Raw genomic sequence first — 22,972 nt, 5'->3', positions numbered from 1 at the left:
CCATCTATTGCAGTTCCCTAAGGACCTGTCTCACTGTGGTTTCTTCAGCGATGTCTTCATTGGCTTTACTTCTGGAGCGTTGACAATGGCTTTCGTTTTTCCATTGACAAAACCATCTATGAATTTCGGTGGCGCAGTTTCTTTTCCCACCATCTTTACATCTAGGGCCTGTCGCTCTTCCGTTTGTTGAAACTACGAAATTCCTGGGGCTCATGCTTGACTGAAAACTCTCTTGGTCTTCCTATGTGTCTTACCTGGCAGCCCGCTATATACACCATTTGTACAGGTCCCTTGTCTGATAGAAAATTGACTATGGGTGCTTTGCTTATGTGTCTGCACATCCATCCTTCTTACACCACCTCAACACCATGCACCATCGTGGCATTTGTTTGGCCACTGGCGCCTTTTACACTAGCCTGGTTGAGAGCCTGTATGTCCTACCGCTGTGACTTTCTCCTCAGCAGGTATGCATGCTGTTTGTATGCCATGCACAGCCATCCATCCTACACCTCCTTCTTCGATGATTCCTTTGATCGCCAGTATGGTGTGCATCCCTCTTCTGTTACCTCCTGGACAGGCGGCAACACAGAGATCATTGGAAAGAATGTAGTAACTAGTGGGCTGAAGTATGAGGACTGCAGCCTTGTCAGCAGCCTCGTTTCCTGGCAGACGACATGACCAGGAACCCACATAAACGTTAAAATTGCCCCACCAAGAGTGAGCAAGTGACAGATTTTCTGGACCCATTGCACTAAAGGATGGGCGTTGTATAGTGCGCATAGACTTCAAAGGGTGCTGAGTGAGTATGAGCAGAGGACACAATTGAAAAGTCTATTGCCGAATGTACTCTGTAGCCTGATACACAATGAAGAGCTTGGCTGTAAATACTGAACAGTGTGCCGGAAGCTAATATAAAAAGACATGGGCACCAATGATGAAGGCACTGGCCATATCGGCTCAACTCTTTCCCGGTGGGTGTGAACCCTTCACCGCCTTGGCTTCGTGAAGCAGCCTGTGTCAACCTTGGCATTCATTGGATTCCTAAGGACACTACTCCTGCCTCACTCTATCACCCTAAGCTTTGCGACCTTCACATGGAACTTTGCGATAGTACCTTGTGTACACTGATGGCTCTCAGACTGACCGTGGTGTCAGATGTGCCTTCGTTATTGGCGCCCGTGTCTTTTTATATTAGCTTCTGGCTCACTGTTCAGTATTTACAGCCAAGCTCTTTGTTCTGTATCAGGCCACAGAGTACGTTCGGCAACAGACTTTTCAATTGTGTCCTCTGCTCAGACTCTCAGCACCCTTCAAAGTCTGTGCACAGTATACAATGCCCATCCTTTAGTGCAACGGGTCCAGGGAAACTGTCACTTGCTCACTCTTGGTGGAGCAATTGTGATGTTTATGTGGGTTCCTGGTCATGTCGGTCTGCCAGAAAATGATTCTGCTGCCAAGGCTGCAGTCCTCGAACCTTAGCCCACTAGTTACTATATTCCCTCCAATGATCTCTGTGTTGCCGTCTGTCAGGAGATGGTGTCCCTTTGGCATCGCCTCCATTCATGCGAATAAGCCGCGGCTTATTAAGCCTCCTCTCACCCCTCTCGCTGGGAGGAGGTGATTTTAACTAGTTTGCATATTGTGCACTGCCTTTTTAGTCATCGTCATTTGATAAGTAGTGCTACCCGACCACTTTGTACTCATTGTGTCCAAGCTTCCGGACAGAATGCCCCTTTTTTTAATTTGCGTTTGGGTTTGCAATCTGAGTTATCAGTCGTTTTAGCAAACGACGTGCGGGCTGTTGATTGAATTTTACTTTTTATCTGTTAAAGCAATATGGCAAAGGCTATTTAATTTTAAGTTTTGGACCTCCATTTCTGTATGGTGTCTGTTTTAGCCCTTTCCATGTCCCTGGTTTTAGCTGTCTTCTCTTAGGTAATTTTTTAACTCCTCTGTCTTTGGCGCGTATGACTCCAGTTGTTTGTGCGCCCCAAAACAAAACAAAAACAGACCTGCAATACCCTCCAGACAGAGTCTGCAAACAGATCCCCTGTACTACTTTCCCTCACACCCCCAATTCTCCCACCACCTCCAAGAATCAGCCACAAAGTAGTGCCCCATTCATGATCCAGTACCGCCCTGGACTGGAAAACTGAACCGCATCCTTCACCAGGGCTCTGATTACCTATCTTCATGCCCCGAACTGAGAGATATCCTATATAAGACCTTCCCACCCCTACAATAGTGCAAGGAATAAGAAAGAAGTGGAGATTCTTTGTTGTGCATGTAGCTGAAGTTGAAAACCTGGCAATGTAGCTCTTAAATATTGTTGAAAGTGAGTTGGATGTAGCCATAATGGTGAAACTCGCTGTACCACTGCCATCAAAATTCCGCGCATTCAAAACAGCATAGGTCAGCATGTAAACTGGTCTACAAAGTGTAGACATTTTGGCAGAAACTTTCTTCCAAGAAGATTCCCAACTGGCTATGGAAGAGGAAATAGTTGGTGTATTTGCAGTGGTGGTGGTCAATGAACAAATGGAAAATGTAGTTCAAGATGACAACATTAATGGTTCTAAACAAGGGGGTAAAAAATTGCTGTATAGTGTTTTTACTACAAAAAGCCTGTATATTTAGCTGGGAAGTGCTTGAAAATAAAGCAGTATGTGGAGAAACATACAAGTGCCAAAGATAAAAATCTACTTTGCATTAACTGTCTCGCTAGATAAAATATCCTGTTGTCAGAACATCACAAGAAACTTGCACAAAATGGCCTGAGTATGATCAGTTGAATATATGGTTGATAGATAATGTGCATCATGTAACATGACTTTTTCAACAGGAATGTTTCTCGAAATTTTGGTCTGTAATGGTACAAAACAAATCATTTAGAGATGATGATTAATGTCAAGCGAGAACTGTCATGTCCACAAAGAATTTGATGGCAAGTGGAAAGAGGCATGCCTCGAATGTGTTTTTTTGTTTTTTGTGTTCCAGCTGTCAAAAAAGATATGTTTAGGACCAGAGCATGCACTTCATAGAAAATAATTGCATTTTTCAGAGAAGATCAAGTATATTAGAACACAACAGTGAAACTTTAGCGGAAGGAATGAGTGGGAAAATAATATTCATGGTTTATTTTTTGTGACTGAATCCATTCTAGCATAGGATAAAGTAAACATTGCAGTTAATGAGCTAAAGCAGTGACAATAACAATTGGGGCACTCCAATACACACGCACTTCAGTAGATACTGACCAAAGAGATCATTGAAGGACTTATGGTAATAAAAAGTTTTTTTTTTTTGCAAATCTTGTTAGTTAGTTTCATGTTCCACAGATCAATTCATTTTATATTTACACCACAGGAGGGATTGTCAAGGAGAAAAGTTTTCAGTTCATACGGTTTATCAAATTTTGCTTTGCTGTCTGTCTGGCATTTTTTAACACTGGACAAGCGATCAAAAATTTTGGTTGCAGCAATGTGCACCTCTTTTTGCACCAAAGAAACCTTAATGCTGTATAGTGAATGTCAATTTTTTCTTCAGATATTGTAATTATGTACGTTATTGATCATTATGAACTGCAGTGAATTATTTACAACAAACTCCATGATGTGATAAATATACTGCAAATCAGTAGTCAAAATGCCTAACTTGAATCAGATGTCTAGAAGATGATTGTGCTCCATTCTGAGTAATGAAGATTTTCTTCCATAAGTCTGCTGTGTGAGGGAAGATAGTTGTTACTTACCGTAAAGACGAAACATTAAGTTGTAGAGAGGCACAGTGAAAACACTTACACATTAGCTTGTGGCCAGAGCCTGAAGCAGTTCTGCCTGCTTCATTTTATTTATTTATTTATTTTTTCCTCAGTGTCGACGTACTGCGTTGCTGCACTGGCTACTGTAAATAATGTAGCCGACAGGTACACATTTGTGTTTCACTGTAGTTTATTTTCACTTAGCACAACCCCCCCCTCCCCCCCCCCCCCCAATAATACAGTTATATATGTATGGCCAGTGCACTATTGTTTAAACTATCCATAAGCCTCATTAATAGTTAGTAGGCGAACCTCCACGTACTGCTACAATAGTTTACTGTTAAACATCTACAAGCAGTAAAAACATTACCACATAATTCACAGTTCCTTCGGAATAATAAGGTACGTATGGAACAGACACTGTTATTGCTTTAACACATGGCCTGTTGGTGTGACTCTTATTTCACTGTCAAGTTGAAGCATTGTTGTTGTAGTAACCAACTCAGGTTTCTCATCAGGAACTCGGCTGTGGACTGACTGTCTTGTGACCAAAAATCGTGCCCTTATATGTCATCACAATAATAAGTACTGAAAGTACACATTGTTTAAAGGTAAATTTACAGAAATTACAATTAAAACTTCATTCATTAAATTAACTGAAAATATCGAGACCTTCGTTCTTTTTAACAGCTTCTTCTACTGCAAGAGTTAGGCTGAATTATTTGTTTAAATCATGAAATTATCAAATATTGTTACCCAAACAACACTTCTGACAAAATTGTTAATTACTTTGGGATGAATGAAGGGCTAGTTTTGCTAACATATTTGTTTATACATCAAGAATAGAATTAAAGTTGCAAAACAATTGCTGATTTCACCTTACTACAAAAGTTACTGACTTGTAGTTGTCGAAATAAATTAGAAAATCAATTACATACCTAAAACTAAGCACAACATTAGATCTGGTGATATATTCTATAAAACTGAGGGCCAACCTTTCTCTCTTACGAAAATGCAGATAACTCACATATGTTAATGGTAGTTAGTTAAAATTGAAAAAATGAATTTTAAGGAAGCAGATGGCCACAGTACAGTAAAAAATCAGACAAAATATCCTACTTCAGTGCACTTACTTTTTACTTCTAACTTAAGTCTAAGAAAAAAAAGTGTTTAACACTAATGGCAAATTATAGTCAATACATCATAAATATATACAGAGTGGTCCATTGATCATGACCGGGCCATATATCTCACGAAATAAGCGTCAAACGAAAAAAACTTAAAAGAACGAAACTCATCTAGCTTGAAGGGGAATCCAGATGGCGCTATTGTTGGCGCGCTAGATGGCTCTGCTAGAGGTCAAACGGATATCAACTGCATTTTTTAAAAATAGGAACCCCCATTTTTTATTACATATTCGTGTAGTACGTAAAGAAATATGAATGTGTTAGTTGGACCAATTTTTTTGCTTTGTGATAGATGGCGTTGTAATAGTCAAAACATATGGCTCACAAGTTTAGACAAACAGTTGGTAACAGGTAGCTTTTTTAAATTAAAATACAGAACATAGATATGTTTGAACATTTTATTTCGGTTGTTCCAATGTGATACATTTACCTTTGTAAACTTATCATTTCTGAGAACGCATGCTGTTACAGTGTGATTACCTGAAAATACCACATTAATGCAATAAATGCTCAAAGTGATGTCCGTCAACCTCAATGCATTTGGCAATATGTGTAAAGACATTCCTCTCAACAGCGAGTAGTTCGCCTTCCGTAATGTTCGCACACGCATTGACAATTTGCTGACGCATGTTGTCAGGCGTTGTCGGTGGATCACAATAGCAAATATCCTTCAACTTTCCCCGCAGAAAAAAATCTGGGAATGTCAGATCCAGTGAACGAGCGGGCCATGGTATGGAGCTTCAATGATCAATCCACTTGGCATGAAATATGCTATTCAATACTGCTTCAACCACACACGAGCTATGTGCAGGACATTGATCATTTTGGAAGTACATCGCCATTCTGGCATGCTGTGAAATATCTTGTAGTAACATTGGTAGAACATTACATAGAAAATCAGCACACATTGCACCATTTAGATTGCCATCGATACAATGGGGGCCAATTATCCTTCCTCCCATAATGCTGCACCATACATTAACCCGCCAAGGTGACTGATGTTCCACTTGTCGCAGCCATTGTGGGTTTTCCGTTGCCCAATAGTGCATATTATGCCAGTTTACGCTACCGCTGTTAGTGAACGACGATTCGTTGCTAAATAGAAAGCGTGCAAAAATCTGTCATCGTCCTGTAATTTCTCTTGTGCCCAGTGGCAGAACTGTACACGACATTCAAAGTCGTCGCCATGCAATTCCTGGTGCATAGAAATATGGCATGGATGCAATCGATGTTGATGTAGCATTCTCTCAATTTGTCTGCTACTGATATGCGGATTAGCCGCAACAGCAGCTAAAACACCTACTTGAGCATCATAATTTGTTGCAGGTCGTTGTTGAAGTTTCACATGTGGCTGCACACTTCGTTTTCTTAAATAACGTAACTATCCGGCGAACGGTCTGGACACTTGGATGATGTCATCCAGGATACCGAGCAGCGTACATAGCACACAGCTGCTGGTCATTTTAATCACAATAGCAATACATCAACACAATATTGATCTTTTCCGCATTTGGTAAACGGTCCATTTTAACACTTGTAACGTATCGCGAAGCAAATACCGTCCACACTGGTGGAATGTTACGCGATACCACGTACTTATACGTTTGTGACTATTACAGCGCCATTTATCACAAAGCGAAAAAAGTGGAGTCATTCCATGTTAAATCAACACACTTCAAATAAAAATTTTACCTCGCCCTCTTAGATTTTGCTGAAAATTGGTATACTTACGAAACTAACAAAAATACCATATTTAAATTTTTTACCTCAAACCATTCCTGAAATATGGTCATTTAAACTTTTCAAAAACTGGCCAAAAATGTGTGAATGGACTTTTTTTAAATTGCCTTAGGAGCTGCCCTAATTGATCTAGAGAACTGGGAAAGGTGTCATTTTGCAGCATTTTTCGTGCTCTTTCCAGTGATAGACAAAAAAACGTAGCTTCTAATTAATATTGTTTTTCAAAATGGTAATTAATATTTTGATTTAATTTCTTTTTACAAAAAGTCAATAATTGAAAGTTTTCAATTTATTTCCATAACTACTTCATACTGTTGTAAATCACATGGCAAAATATAAATGTGGGATGATGATGGGTTCAATATATATATATATATATATATATATATATATATATATATATATATATATATATATAAGAAGAAAGAAAAAAAGGCCCTAGTTTGACCAAACTGACCTTTAAGGTAGTACGTCAGTAGAGGACCGTATACATAGGGCTTGATGTCTGTACAATAATTCGGAGACTGGAGCCATTGTTGAAATGATGTAGTCTGCATTGTTAACTTATAAGCTAAGACTTTGAGTGCCTACAGCATTATTGTGCACTGTGGTTTTACTGCAAATCAGTTGTTACCTCTGTGTTGACCAGTCTGTATCTATTATATTTAATAGTTCATTTTCAAGTAAATCTATACATTGAAGGACAGTTTATAAGTGGTTTTTGTATAGATATGGAACCAAGTAGAAAGTGCAGTGCTGTAAGAGTGCAGTGTTGTAATCCAGTGAAGAACTCAAATCATTTTATTAGAGACAGAAAAAAACTAAGAAATGTCACATCATGGATGCCCAAATTATTTCCCCGAATACCAACTGGTGCCAAGATTTGTGATAAATGTATGAAAGATGTAACCAAATTGAAAAATACACCAGAGCCCATCAGTGATGAAAGTGTTGAAGAAGAATCTTCTGGATCAGAGATAATCATCTGAGACCAAGACCCTGACTTCACTCCAACTTCAGTATCTGTTAAAACATTTAACACAACACTTAAAGAACTAGGTGAGTCCCCAACTGACAAGAGAAAACTAACATCTAAGCATAACGTTAAATAATCAGAAGTGAAGAAAATCTCGTCAATGGCACGTAAATTTTTTGTTGCTCCTGAAACTTTTTCGTCAGATGCTGATACTGATGAATCCGTTCTTGAAAATCTTAAAGAAAAAACTTTAAAAATTCTATAAGTAGAGCAAAAAACTAATGATTTCTTACAAATTTACCTGAAAAGTGGAGTGTCAGGAAAATAATGAGGGAATTTAATGCTCCTAATTACATTGTTCGGCAGTCCAAAGAAATTTTGAAACAGAGAGGATTCATGGAAGGTCCAAACCCAAAACCAGGGAAGTGTTCACCAACAGAAACTGTCAAAACTGTACATTCATTTTATGAAAATGATGAAGTTAGCAGGGCAATGCCAGGTATTAAAGATTGTGTGTCAATTACAGAAACAAGTGGAAATAAAAAAAAATATCAAAAAGATTTATTTTGTGTAACCTTAAAGAAGCTTACAAACATTTTAAAGACAAGTTTCCTAATATAAAAATAGGTTTCTCTAAATTTGCTGAGTTGAGACCAAAATATTGTGTATTAGCTCGATGGAGTCGCATACACACTTCTGCGTATGCACAACTCACCAAAACATAAAATTAATGATAGAAAATTCCAAAGTAAATACAGTAACAAACAGCAGCTTAAACAATTATAAGCAGTACATTGCAAAAATGCTTTGCAACCCATCATCAGTTGATTGCCTCATGGGAAACTGTGAATACTGCCCAGGAGAAACTGTCATACGTAAAATTTTAAGACTCTTTTCATGAAAACTTAATTGAACAAGTTCAGTTCCTACAGTGAATGTCAGTTGACCGATGTAATCTGGAAATTGTTCAGAAAACTTCTGAAGAACTTATAGATTTATTTTGTAGTAAGATGTCGACTTTGATTCGGCATAACTTCATTTCTAACCAACAACGAACATTCCTTAACTCCACAAGAGAAAACCTTATGGAATCTGAATTTGTTGTCCTATGTGATTTTTCAGAAAATTATAGTATAGTTCTACAGGATGAAGCTCAGAGTTTCCACTGGACAAGACAACAGATTACCATTCATCCTTTTGTTATATATTACAAAGAGGAAGACAAAACTGATCATATGAGCTTTGTCATTGTTTCTGATTGCCTGGAGCACAATACAACTGTGGTTTACACCTTTGAAAAGAAGCTAATTTCATATCTAACAAATAAATTTCAAAAGATTAAAAAAAAGATATACTATTATTCTGACGGTTCTGCCGCTCAGTATAAAAATAAGAAAAACTTCCTGAACCTTTGCCTTCATGAGGAAGACTTCAACATTAAAGCTGAGTGGCACTTTTCAGCCACAGCACATGGGAAAGGGGAGCATATGGGAAAGGGCTTTGCGATGGAGTAGGGGGTGCAGTAAAGAGACTGGCAACTCGTGCAAGTTTGCAAAGCCCATATCACAAATGTTGATTTTGCATATTCCACTCAAGAATACTATGCTGCTTCAGAAATATTCTTAAAAAGCCGAACCCAGTCAGCTTTATTAAAAGGTAATATGTGAATTTCCAAGACAATTTATTGGGAAACTGCTTTCAACTCAAAACTCAATTTTTGTCTCAGGTTAGTGTTAATGTATATTTTATAGAAAGTTGTTTCAAAATTATTGTTAGTACCTATTGCGTTAAATTTTAGCTATGTACAGATACCTGTTACTCAGAAACAAACATTACATATTTAATTTGTTTGATAGTTTCATTTCAAACATCATGGACTAGAACTATTATGTAAATACTTGTACTTATTCATACTTTATTTCAGTTTGTAGTCAAATGCTCAATTTCTTGTTTTTGTTGTATCGGTTAATACACTGTTAGTGAAGTTGTATGAAATTAAAATAAGCAATCAACTTAATTATAAAATATGCTGATTAGTTTTGGTTTAATAAGGTGATGTTTTGATATTTCTAATACTTTGTTTACTTACCTTTCAGTATATTTTAAAGAAATTCCTGTTTGTTAAAGGTCAATTTGGTCAAACTAGGGCGTTAGTGAAAAACAAGAGTCCGGAATAATTTATTTAACAATGAACCCATCATCAGCCCAGATTTATATTTTGCCATGTGATTTACAATAGTATGAAGTAGTTATGGAAATATTTTGAAAATTTTCAATTATGTACTTTTTGTAAAAAAATTAAATCAAAATATTAATTAGTATTTTGAAAAAGGTTATTAGTTAGGAGCTATGTTTTGTTGTATATCCCTGGAAAGAGCATGGAAAATGCTGCAAAATGACACCTTTCCCAGTTCTCTTGCTCAATTAGGGCAGCTCCTAGGACAATTTAAAAAAAGTCCATTCACACATTTTTGGATGGTTTTTGAAAAGTTTACATAGCCATATTTCAGAAATGGTTCGAGATAAAAAATTGAAATTTGGTGTTTTTGTTAGTCTCAGTGCCCACTATAAGTATACAAACTTTCAGAAAAATTTAAGAGGGTGAGGTAAAATATGTGTGTTGATTTGACATGGGTGACTCAAGTGGTCCAACTAAAACATTAATATTTCTTTATGTACTACACGAATATGTAATAAAAAATGGGTGTTCCTATTTAAACAAACACAGTTGATATCCGTTTGACCTATGGCAGCGCCATATAGTGGGCCAATGATAGCGCCATCTGGTTTCCCCCTTCAAGCTAGACAAGTTTCGTTCTTTGTAGTTTTTTCGTTTGACGCTTATTTCGTGAGATATTTGGCCCGGTCACTATCAATGGACCACCTTGTATACATTACATAGCATTACATAGTCCTCGCGTCATAGCAGTAACTAGCACTAAAATTGACTATAGTACGAAAGGTAGGGACTAGTAACAATGTTCAAATAAAGTACACACTACACTACAAAACATTACTTTAAGTCATACTGTCTGAAACTGGTTAAATTTGAAACATTTGTTTCTTTCCCATTTGCAAAAATAGCAAAAACTCAAGATGTGCAGTAGTATATATTTACTAATCATTACTTTCTTAAAAAAGAAGAGTGTCGCCATCACATAATTACTATTCAAATCAAAATTAAAGAGGATGGAAGTTTTACCAAATCATGGCCCCTACTTGTCTACTGAACTCTGAGCACTACTCTCATTCAACCAGAAAATTAGATATTCACACCAGTCTAGCACCACAATTATATAAAATATGATGACATGGAAATAAGAGAAGTTGAGAGTGTAAAATTCTTGGGATTACAGCTTGATCATAAATTCAGTTGGGAGCAACATACTAACAAACTGCTAAAGCGCCTAAACAAGTCTGTGTTTGCAATGCGAATGATGTCAGACATAGTAGATATAAGTATAAAAAACTGGCATATTTTGCTTATTTTCACTCAATTATTTCATATGGTATCATTTTTTGGGGTAACTCCACAAACAGAGAAAAAAAATTTTTAGAGTACAGAAGTGTATAATAAGAGTAATGAGTTGTGTAAATCCAAGAACACCATGTCAAAACCTATTCAAAGAATTGGGCATATTAATCACAGCTTCTCAGTATATTTATTCCTTAGTGAAGTTTGTTGTAAATAATACATCTCTTTTTCCAACTAACTGCTTAGTACACAGTATCAATACGATAAATGAGAACAATATATATAAAGATTTAAAATCACTTACCCTTGCCCAGAATGGAGGCCAGTAGTTAGCACCATCTGTCTGTGTATCTTAAAATACAGTAATAGTTCACAGAACAGAGCTTTTAACTGTTTGTGGGTCATATTTTCTGAGGTTGAGGAACAGCCCAGCCTTTTAAATGATCATGGAAATTTGCCTAAAAACCACATTCAGGCTGGCTGGTGTAAAAACTCATAGTTGTTAAACTGCTATGCAGATTTGTTTGGGATCTTGCTCAACTCCCTATTTTGCAATCTAGTGCACTGAGTGTTAAGACATACGAGCGCCCTGTGTGTTCTTTTTTTTTTCTTTTCTTTTTTAAATTTTAAATTTAAGTTTGTAATACGAAGCTGAAATTGTTTGAATAAAATGTGTAAATTTATTTAAAGATAGTGTTTGCATGGACTGAATTTATTGTGTGTTGAGAGTGAATGTAGAATAGTGTTTTCTTGAAAGTTAATTGTTCTTTCCAGGACTTTGTGTGTCCCAATTGTTACTTGGGATTCATTGAGAGACTAGAAGAACAGCCACAAGAACCAGAAGAAGCTGAATTTGAAATGGAAGATGTTGTTCCATTGGAGGTAAGTTTTGTAATGTAATTATGTAATATAAAGAGGGCAATGTAAATAAATTATTCACTTGGAGACAAGTTCTATCTAAATATATAGGGGAAGGTTTAGCGCAGTGATATCCAGTTATTGAGCTAAAGAATTAAGTATTGTTGGATCAGTGTTACAATGAAGATGATGGAGTGCGATTGTGACAAAATGTTAGATCTTCAAATCGCAAATGTATTATTACACATTTGATATTCAGTTCTGGTTAAAGGCCTCTAGACTTTCATGTGTAAATGTTGAAGTGTGGTATCTTTATGACATAAGCTTCTATGTTGTCTTCTGCATACTCTTATTATTTTACGTTGTTTCTCACTTCATATTTTATTATATATTCACATATCCTGTTGAAAACATTTCCAAATATGTTTGTTCAATTTAGCGTTTTGTATCATGTTCCTGTGACAGTTTGCCGCAAACTTTCACCTCCTAATTCTTGTATTTGCCTAACTTAGATTGAAATATGTGTTGTTATAATTATGTTCAGTGTACGTGACTACTTATAATGCACAGATGATAACTGCACTGTCATTTGAAAAGTGGATCAGCAATGCAATGGAAAAAGACAGGACATTACAACCGATGCAGACTTTATTTCGATCATAAACAAAATAAAACTTACCTACAACAATGTGTTTCTTAAGCTTGACTAATGAAGTTGACAGTAGAACTTGAAATCAGTTACTCAATAATCAATGAATGAGGCAGAATGCAATATGGGCCCAATCTCGGTGCCACATTGCCCCCCCCCCCCCCCCCCCCCCCCTCCTCCTACTTTCCATTGGTTTCAGATATGGAATATTTTAAAATTAGTTAACTCACTCGTAAACCTACACAGCACGTTTGTCTTCTAATAGATAGGTTGATGTCCACAAGTCTCCTCATTTAACTGGTTGCTTTGAATTTGATCTTTCTTTGTATATGAATGTAATCTCTTAATACTACAGTTGGAGTCACTTTTCAATCCCCTGAGCACAAATGCTCAGTTAGCATGGATAAAAAAGCATACATAGAATTTTAATAAGGTACACATATTACTATTACAGCATTGGTGCGCACACATCAAAACCGCATTTTTGGTTCATTGTTGATGTTATTAACCGAATCATATTTGTTAGCAACACTAGGGGAGATACACAGCAAAATTTACATCACTAACAGCATCCTGCTGGAGTAATGTATAGAAGAATAAAAAGCATCAGAGGCTGTTCTCAGTCCCTTCTGTAAAACTGGAAGATGAGCTTGGGGGGGGGGGGGGGGTGGAGGAGGAGATTAGAGGAAGCTCTGGCTTTCACCCACTTCCTCTTCAATACTGCCAGCTGCAGATACATCATTACCTACAGTTGGTAGGCTTCATGTTTAATACCTCCAACATTCTAGTGTTGTGAAAACAGACATTTTCTCATGGGCTATTTAGTTATTCAGCTTTAATAATTTGCCAGCTTTCTTCTTCCTTGGTTTGTTTTCTCAAAAAATCAGATTTCAGTAAAGTAGTTGGCAGTAACCAAATATACAACTTTATTTTTCCAATTATGGACTCTGTATGTTAAAAGTCATTATGTTTTTAGGAAAACACATACATTTGCTTCAATAAGCACATTTTTACTAAATATTAAAATTATTAAAATCATTATTGTGTTAAAGCTACCAAAGCAGTGATGAAATCCCTAGCACAAATCAGATGTTTCCAGAACATGATATCTAGTCTTAATAGCTATTAGTGCTGGAAAAATTATATATATATATATATGACACAGATATGCATTCTGGGTATTAACAAATTTTTAAATAGTTATGTTTATCAACATATTTACACAACTTTAGCCACTATCGATGATGATGATGATGATGATGATGATGATGATGATGATGATGATGATATGTAGAACATATCTGAAAAAAGAAAGAATTCTTTTTTTGGAATTTTATTGTTTTGTACACAATTAAGTACAGTTTATGGCAAGAACAAAATAATGTTAAAGCTCTCCCTACCATCCTCCCCCCCCCCCCCCTCCCCCCTCCCACCCAGGACGAATGTACACGATCCCTAATTCATGCATTAGTTAACGAAAATTAACTTCTGGGCTGAAAATCGGACACTGTTATACTCTTATTTATTAAATGTTCACTTGTAGTCACACTTATTTGTTGGTAACTTTCTCAGACAACAGATCGGGTCCGGAAAGCCCTAGCTTCTTTAGGGCTAACTTTTCCTCGTAATTTTCTTTTCTGTTAGCACTTAATAAAGGTTCAACAGCGTTCATGTTGACACTCCACATGGAAGCCTATTCCTGCATACTAGACAACCAACTCCGACCATAAACTGCCATTTGAAGAAATGATTAAATTCAGGAAGTGCTATGTACCAACAAGGTCACTTGACTAGAATACAAATGAGGCTAGAGGCGCTGAGAACCATAAGGACAAAAGCTCACTAGCTTTGATCCCCCCCCTCCCACACCCACCCAACTCCTATATTTTAAGTGAATAGCTGAGTAGCAGAGCAACCAGTGAGACAGCTTTTCGTGAATGTTGAGATATACATAAAATGTGGGCCTACAGTACAGATAAATCTGACCCACCATAAGATCAAGAGGTGTGATAAGCATGAATAAATGTTAGTCTCTCAGTGAGCGGTAATGTGCTTTATGGTACTCAGTGCCTCAAATGGATTACGCTGTGATAAAATACAGAACTTAATGTACTCTATCTCATTCAGTATCCAACAAAATAGGTTTTTCTATCAGTATAACTGTAACATATACTGATGTCTGATCTAATTTTACTATATAATGGCCCCCTGCGGGTTCGGGGGTTAGAATAGGCCCACGGTATTCCTGCCTGTCGTAAGAGGCGACTAAAAGGAGTCTCAAACTTTTCGGCCTTATGTGATGGTCCCCTGTTGGGTTTGACCTCCATCTCCCAAAATTTTCCGAAGAGGGAGCCGATTGGGGAAGGGCGCCTTACTTGGTGCATTGTGTCCATCTTGCGATCAGACCTTTCGCCAGCTTATACGCCATTGAATTGCAGTCCTGCGCGCTCTCCATCTCTTGGGCATGACTCCTTTTCTGCGTGCAGATTTCACCTTGCACTGTGCAGTGCCTCTTTCTGCACCGACTGCGACCATGGACCACATGTTACGTAACATCCAGCACGGTAGCCAGTCAGTTGTGGTGGGGCCGCCATGTACCCTGTTGGTTGTAGCCCCCTGACAACACAGGGATCGCTCTACTGATGCCTGCGCCGTTAAATCCTCACGTATGCCAAGGAGTAGATGCCTATCCTCCTGGGGTATCGGGACTCCCGGCAACGGCCATCCTGCCAGGTGGCTCTTGCCGTGGCTGGGTGGCGCCCGTGAGGAGGGCCCTTGGTCAGAGTAGGTGACATCAGGGCGGATGACCCGCAATGAAGCGTGGTACATCGTCTCTCGCTGGTGGCCAGCCGCCAGCAGTCTCTAAGTGTTCTCGGGCTCAGTTTAACGCTCAGAAATACGATCCGAAAACGTTCTCCTCCCTGGCCACACCGTGGGAGGAACGCAAGTCTCAGGATGGCAGTAGCAGTTATTCGCCCCGCTTCTTAGTTTGTACAAGGGTTGATGGGGAGTCTTTTCTCTCCACAAAGCCTCAGTTCTTCGTCGAGCATTTAGATGACAAGTTTGGGGAGGTGGAGGGCTTGTCAAAAATGCGCTCTGGGTCAGTCCTGATACTAACGGCATCCTCTGCCCAGTCACGACGGTTATTTGCTTGTGACAAGTTGGGGGATGTTGCCGTTACGATCACACCCCATAAGAGTTTAAATATGGTCCAGGGAGTTATTTACCATAGGGATCTTCTTTTGCAGTCTGATGAACAGCTGCACGCCAATTTAGAGCGCCGAGGTGTACATTTCGTCCGGCGCGTTCATTGGGGTCCGAAGGAAAATCAGATTGCTACTGGTGCCTTCATCTTGGCCTTCAAAGGGGATAATTACTGGAAAAGGTCAAGGTGATGGTCTATTGATGTGACGTTAAGCCCTGTAGCCCTCCCCCGATGCGGTGCTGGAAGTTCGGCTATATGTCTTCTCGCTGTACTTCCAGCCTCACATGTCGAGATTGCGGACGCCCATCACATCCCAGTACTCCATGTGCCCCGCCTCCCATCTGTGTCAACTGCGGGGAGCACCATTCACCTTGCTCGCCAGACTGCCGAATTTTCCAGAAAGAGCGTAAAATCATGGAATACAAGACCCTGGACCGACTAACCTATACTGAGGCCAAGAGGAAATACGACCGACTCCATCCTGTGAGAATGACAACTTCCTATGCTGCAGCTACAACACCTGTGCTAGCCCCGTCTGTTTCTCCAATTGTGGCCGGATCGACGAGTAGTACAACTCCTCCAGCCCCCTCGCCAGTGGGGGGGGGGGTCTACCCACCGGGTTGCTCCTGCGCCACCTACCTCAGGAGCAACACCATCCCACCCATCGGGGACGTCCGTCCCCACTTCTAAGCCGGAAAAGTGTTCAACTTCTTCGGCTTCTCACGCTCACAAGGGGTCCCTTGGGTCCCTCCCTTCCCAGGTTTCCGCCAGCGAGAAGCCTGACGACCGACAGTGGTGTAAGTGCTCGCAATCAGCTGGTCGTAGGGCTTCATGATCCTCCTCCGTCCCGGAGACTGAATCGGTGAAGGCCTCCCAGCCGGTGCGACCCAAGGAACGGCGTGAGAAACCCAAGAAGAGCTCTCAGCCCAAGGAACTCGTGGTGGCAGCCATCCCACCGCAACCTTCCAGCTATGTGTCTGAGGATGCGGTGGAGATTCTGGTGTCCACTGAGCTCCTCGATCTCGCCGGTCCATCAGACGCCATGGAAAGCACTATCACACGTGCTAAATCGGAGGCAGCAGGTGACCCAGCGGCGTAATCTCCCTTCCCAGTCCCGTCAAGCCTTTCTCAGCCATGGACAACACCATCCTCCAGTGGAACTGCAGCGGTTTCTTCCACCATCTAGCTGAGTTCCGCCAACTTATCAGCTTTCAGCCTTTCCTCTGCATTGCTCTGCAGGAAACTTGGTTTCCGGCAATGGGAACCCCCGCCCTCCGTGGCTACCAGGGTTATTATAAGAACCGGGCAGCTTATGAAAGGGTGTCTGGTGGCGTCTGCATCTATGTCCTGAACTCTCTTCACAGCGAGTCTGTACCTCTCCACACACCTTTAGAGGCTGTCGCTGTTCGGGTGTAGACGCCACAGGCTGTTACTGTCTGCAGTCTTTACCTTCCACCGGATGGTGATGTCGCGCAGCATGTCCTGGCTGCTCTGATAGCCCAATTGCCTCCACCTTTCCTATTACTGGGCGACTTTAACGCCCATAACCATCTGTGGGGTGGGTCAGTGGCAACAGGCCGAGGCGCCATCTTGATCATTTATTGGCGCAGCTCGATCTCTCAATATTAAATGATGGTGCCTTCACACACTTCAGTGTGGCGCATGGCACATACTCCGCCATTGACCTTTCCATCTGTAGCCCTAGCCTCTTGCCGTCTGTCCAATGGAGAGTGCATGACAACCTGTGTGGTAGTGACCACTTTCCGATCTTTCTGTCACTGTCACAGTGTCAGTCTTCTGGGCGCCCTAGCAGATGGGCTTTGGATCAGGCTGACTGGAACTTGTTCTCCTCCACTGCCACTATTGAGCCTCTCTCTAACGATGCCGTTGATGCAGTGGTTCAATCGGTCACCACTGGCATCGTTACTGCCGCCGAATCTTTCATTCCCCATTCTTCTGGGTCCCTTCGGCGGCGGACTGTGCCTTGGTGGTCGCCTGAGATCGCTGAAGCGATTAAAGCTCGCTGGCGGGCGCTCCAGCGTCACAAGCGACATCCCTCAATCAACCACCTTATCGCCTTCAAACGGCTGCATGCGCGAGCCCGCAGCATTATCCGCCAACGCAAGCAGGAGTGCTGGGAGCGGTATGTGTCCACCATTGGCCTCCATGTCACTCCATCGCAGGTCTGGGCCAAGATTCGACGCCTCTATGGCTATCGGACCCCTGTCAGTGTCCCTGCGCTCTCACTGAATGGAGCAGTTTGTACTGACTCCGACATCATTGCAAACCGCTTGGCAGAGCACTTTGCTATGACTTCCGCTCCTGCCAACTACCCCTTGGGCTTCCGCTCCATTAAGGAGCGGATAGAACGTCGGAGTCTTTCTTTTCGCACTCACCATCCTGAATTGTACAATGTTCCATTCAGTGAGTGGGAATTTCGAAGTGCCCTCGCCGCTTGTCCTGATACCGCTCCTGGGCCAGATAGCATCCAGTCTCAGATGCTGAAACACCTTTCAGTGGACTGTCAGCGACGCCTCCTCGATCTTTGCAACCGCATTTGGGTCGAGGGTGAATTTCCGTCGCAATGGCGGGAAAGTCTTGTTGTCCCCATTCTGAAACCAGGGAAGAACCCTTTGGAGGTGGACAGCTACCGTCCCATTAGCCTCACCAACGTTCTTTGCAAGTTGCTTGAACGGATGGTGAGCCGGCGCTTGAATTGGGTACTGGAGTGTCGAGGCCTTCTGGCTCCGTCTCAGGGTGGGTTTCGTAAAGGCCGCTCCGCCGACAATCTGGTGACCCTGGAGTCGGCCATCCGTACTGCCTTTGCCCGCCGTCAGCATCTTGTTGCTGTCTTTTTCGACATGCGGAAGGCATATGATAAGACATGGCGTCATCACATCCTTTCTACGCTTCATGGATGGGGTCTTCGGGGCCCTCTGCCGATCTATATCCGCAATTTTCTGTCGTATCGTACCTTCCGCATGCACGTCGCAGCCTCGTATAGTTCCTCCCATGTCCAGGAGAACGGTGTGCCACAGGGTTCTGTTCTCAGTGTGTGTGTGTGTTTTTAATAGCTATTAACGGGCTCGCTGCGGCCGTGGGAAATTCTGTCTCCGCTTCCCTGTATGCTGACGACTTCTGCCTTTACTACAGCTCTATTGGCATTGCAGCTGCTGAACTTTGGCTACAGGGCGCAATCCGCAAGGCGCAGTCTTGGGCTGTAGCGCATGGTTTTCAGTTTTCCGCAGCCAAGACCTGCGTTATGCATTTCTGCCAGCGACGCACTGTTCACCCGGAGTCGCAGCTTTATCTTGACGGCGAGCTTCTTAAAGTGGTGGAGTCACATAGGTTTTTGGGGATGGTTTTTGATGCCCGGTTGACTTGGCTGCCTCATATTCGGCAGCTTAAACAGGCGTGTTGGCGGCATCTAAATGCTATGCGATACCTGAGCCACACCAGGTGGGGCGCCGACCGATCTACTCTCCTACGGCTTTACCAGGCGTTAATCCAGTCCCGTCTGGACTACGGGAGTCTGGCTTATGACTCAGCATCCCCATCTGTGTTGCGGGTGCCAGACCCAATACTCCACAGCGGGATACGCCTTGCCACTGGTGCCTTCGGAACCAGCCCTGTGGACAGCATACTTGTGGAGGCAGGTGTCCCTCCACTGCAGTTACGACGCCAACAATTACTGGCTGCTTATGCTGCCCATGTTTTTAGCTTGCCCGGGCATCAAAATTAACGTGTCCTCTTCCCGCAGTCAGTCGTTCATCTACCAGGACGTCGACCCCGGTTGAGTTGTCCGATCACCGTACATGTCAAACAGCTTCTTTCCTGGCTTGGGTGTTTCCCTGTTCCACCTCCTTTCCGGGCCCCTCTGCGTACACCCTCGTGGTGTGTGCCTCGCCCTTGCCTCCGGCTCGACTTGACACATGGCCCGAAGGACTCAGTCCCTCCGGAGGCCTTCTGACGCCGCTTTTATTCCATCCTGGCCACGTATCAGGGCTCTGGCATTGTCTACACCGACGGTTCGATGGTTGCTGGTCTAGTCGGTTATGCACTAACTCTAGGGGACCATTCTGAACAACGTTCGTTGCCGGCTGGCTGCAGTGTTTACACTGCTGAGCTGGTCGCCATCTTTCATGCCCTAGAGTATATCCGCTCCTGCTCAGGTGAGTCCTTCGTTATCTGTAGCGATTCAGTGAGCGGTTTACGAGCTCTTGACCAGTGTTTCCCTCGTTGTCGTCTGGTGATGGCTATCCAGGAGTCCCTGCATACTCTCGCCCATAGCGGCAGGTCTGTGGTCTTTGTTTGGACCCCGGGCCGTGTTGGTATACCCGGCAATGAAACTGTTGACCGCCTGGCGAAAGAGGCCACCAGTGCGCCATCTCTGGAGATTGGCCTCCTGGCGGCTGATTTGCGGGCAGTCTGATGGCGCAAAGTTCTCTCTTTTTGGGATGCTGAATAGTGCGGTCTGACCACCCCTAACAAACTCCGTGCCGTCAAGGACACGACGGCTGTGTGGCGGTCATCCATGCGAGACAACCGCAGGGACTCAGTCGTTCTTTCTCGGCTCCGCATTGGCCACACCCGACTCACGCACAGTTATTTACTGTGTTGTGAGGATCCCCCTCTTTGTCGTTGTGGGGTGTCCTTGATGGTGGTCCATATTCTGTCGGAGTGCGCCCTTTTAATCGTGCTAAGGCAGACTTTTGCAATGCCTGACATGCTCTCTGCTCTTTTATCAGATGACTCTGCCATGGTGGACTTAGTTTTGTGTTTTATTCGGGCAAGGGGTTTTTATCCTTTAATCTGAGTTTTTTAGTGTTGATTCTGGCTTTTAGCCTCTGATTTTAAACTGAGTTTTTAAAGTGTTCTTGGTGGTTGGCTTTTGCTCTTTTTCTCTACGGTCGGCCAACCACCGTCACACTGTGTGTTTTAATTTGTTTTGTCTGGTCTCTATCAGAGTATTTCATGTCCTGTTTCGTCTGCTGTCTTTCCTGTTCGTTTTTTATTCTTTTCGGGTGGTTTTAGTTTTTATGGAACAAGGGACCGATGACCATAGTAGTCTGGTCCCTTTAATCCCACAAACCAACCAACCCTTAGTTCTAATCGTTTATTAGCTAATAACGATAATGAAACCGATTTCTTAGATGGCTTATTACGGTGTCCAAATGATAAAAATACGTTATTTTAGCAGAATGTGGTCAGTGTGTGCTACTGCCTGGTGTGATTTATGGCGAACATGGATAAAAGCCTGCTGCAGTGTGCTACCACCTGTGTCATTGATGTAAATTTGTAGTTGAGTGGTAAAGACTATTAGTGCACACTGTGAATCGTGCACATTATCAAATCAGTATGTATTTAGCCCACAAGACAATTATTTCATGCCAGTTGCGCATGCGCAGAAGCTCCTTAAAATGTGCAAAAGTGAAGATGTGCTTGTAACCCTGATTCCAAGTTTCCCCGAGTCTAGAGGAGCAATATGTAGCACAGTGCGGTACATTAAGTGTCGTATTTTTCAGATTATGGCACCTGCATTGTGTTTAACAGCATTCAAAGAAAAATAACCAATAAATCCGCAAGGTGTCAAAAGTTAGGGTGTTCATGGGCTCTTACACAGCAGCCGCCACTGCCTCTGATGTTTGCAGCCACAGAGTATTTAAAGTTTGCACCAATAACATTTGCCTTCATTGGATTGAAGTTTAAAACCTGAAATGGAAATGCAATTGCCACTGCTCGTGCTTGAGCTCTTTGCGCTAAACGCAAAACATATATATTGCATTTTGACTCAAATAATCATTTCTGATAATCATTGCACCAAGCTACTGTCCTCTGGACAAGACCAGCTGCAATGTTAACTAATGTAATTCTTTCTTTATGTAATCTAAATCGTTTGCTGGCCTGAGGACAGACCAATCTGGATGTGTCAGGATACAGCGAGCTCTGTTATGAATGGTCTTTGGCAGACCTGGAGAAACTTTTTAATTTCAGCAGAGATCTTTCTCAACTGCTGCTTCATTTTTAAATTCAGCAAATACCTATCTCAACTGTTCCTTCATTTTTACTAAAACCAAAGCATCTAGATTAAATATTGTAGCTTTCACCTTTTCATCATCGCGTTTATTTCAGTTTAAGGCTCTAGTTTTCCATTCACCATTTAGCATCATGTTCTGTTTGCGCCATTGTCAAAGTCTACGGTAATGGAAAATGTACCTCCTATGCTATGATACTTTGCTCCAAGTATCACTTTACTGGAGTGAATCCCATTGATTCATGCTACAAATTATTTGTAATTTTGACAAAGGTTCCTAAGTAATTAGCCCATGCTGAATTATTCTTATGAGAATAGGTCCTGCAGAGCATCTTCCAACTCCCTCATGAGCCTTTTGATACGGGTTACTTTGGGGGAAAAATGGCAAAATCTGAATGTGTTTAATCTGTTTGGTTTCAAACAGAGCAGTAAATTTCCTGGCAATGAACTGTTGTCCATTGTCTGACAAAATCACTGTTGGCAGCCAAATGCACAAAATAATTCTTCTCTAATTTTCCCACTGTTACTGATGGCGTAGCCCCCATAATCTGTTAAAATCTCATGCATTTTGCATAGGTGTACAATACAACAAAAATAGATGAATACCTATTGTGAAACAGATAAAGGTCCAGAGACATCGACAGCAAGAAGCTGTCTGTGTCCATGAGGTATGACGCTTTTCATAGCCCCTTGACTAGTTATGGATGCAGCTGACACTCGTTGCAGGCTGTTACCCTCTTCGGTACTCTACACCATAAGTTACTGAATATCACAGACTTCTGTAGTATTGTGATGCACTTTCACACCCAATAATCATACTCAGTGAGAACGTCAGTGTGCTGATCGGGAACACACAGTCTATATTCTTTTCTATCTTTCTTCTCCTAAATAACATGTACTAATGCATCTTATAGTATATTGTCATTTTCAGGTAATCCTTCGAATGCAGGAAATGTTTATCCATTTGAATATATTCGCTGCACTCTACTCCCTTCATAATTCTTTATAGACTTCTCAAACCTTTGCTTTGCTTTCATACCCTTGAAGTAAAACAAGTCTATTTCCTGTTGTCACTTTTCACGAAAATC

At 41.6% G+C, this 22,972-nt stretch overlaps 1 protein-coding gene across 1 annotated transcript in view; it reads left to right on the top strand.

The window, feature by feature from the left end:
* Nucleotides 1-22,972, top strand: part of LOC126282062 (E3 ubiquitin-protein ligase Iruka-like) — a 151,639-nt gene that overhangs the window by 26,497 nt on the left and 102,170 nt on the right. The window contains exon 2 of the mRNA XM_049981505.1: nucleotides 11,913-12,020. Coding sequence (XP_049837462.1) covers nucleotides 11,913-12,020 — 108 coding nt within the window. The remainder of the gene's footprint in view (nucleotides 1-11,912; nucleotides 12,021-22,972) is intronic.

The sequence above is a fragment of the Schistocerca gregaria genome, chromosome 7 (genome assembly GCF_023897955.1).
Source record: "Schistocerca gregaria isolate iqSchGreg1 chromosome 7, iqSchGreg1.2, whole genome shotgun sequence".
Taxonomy (NCBI): domain Eukaryota; kingdom Metazoa; phylum Arthropoda; class Insecta; order Orthoptera; family Acrididae; genus Schistocerca; species Schistocerca gregaria.
Note: the sequence above shows the minus strand (reverse complement) of the source record. Positions and strands in the feature narration are given on the sequence as shown.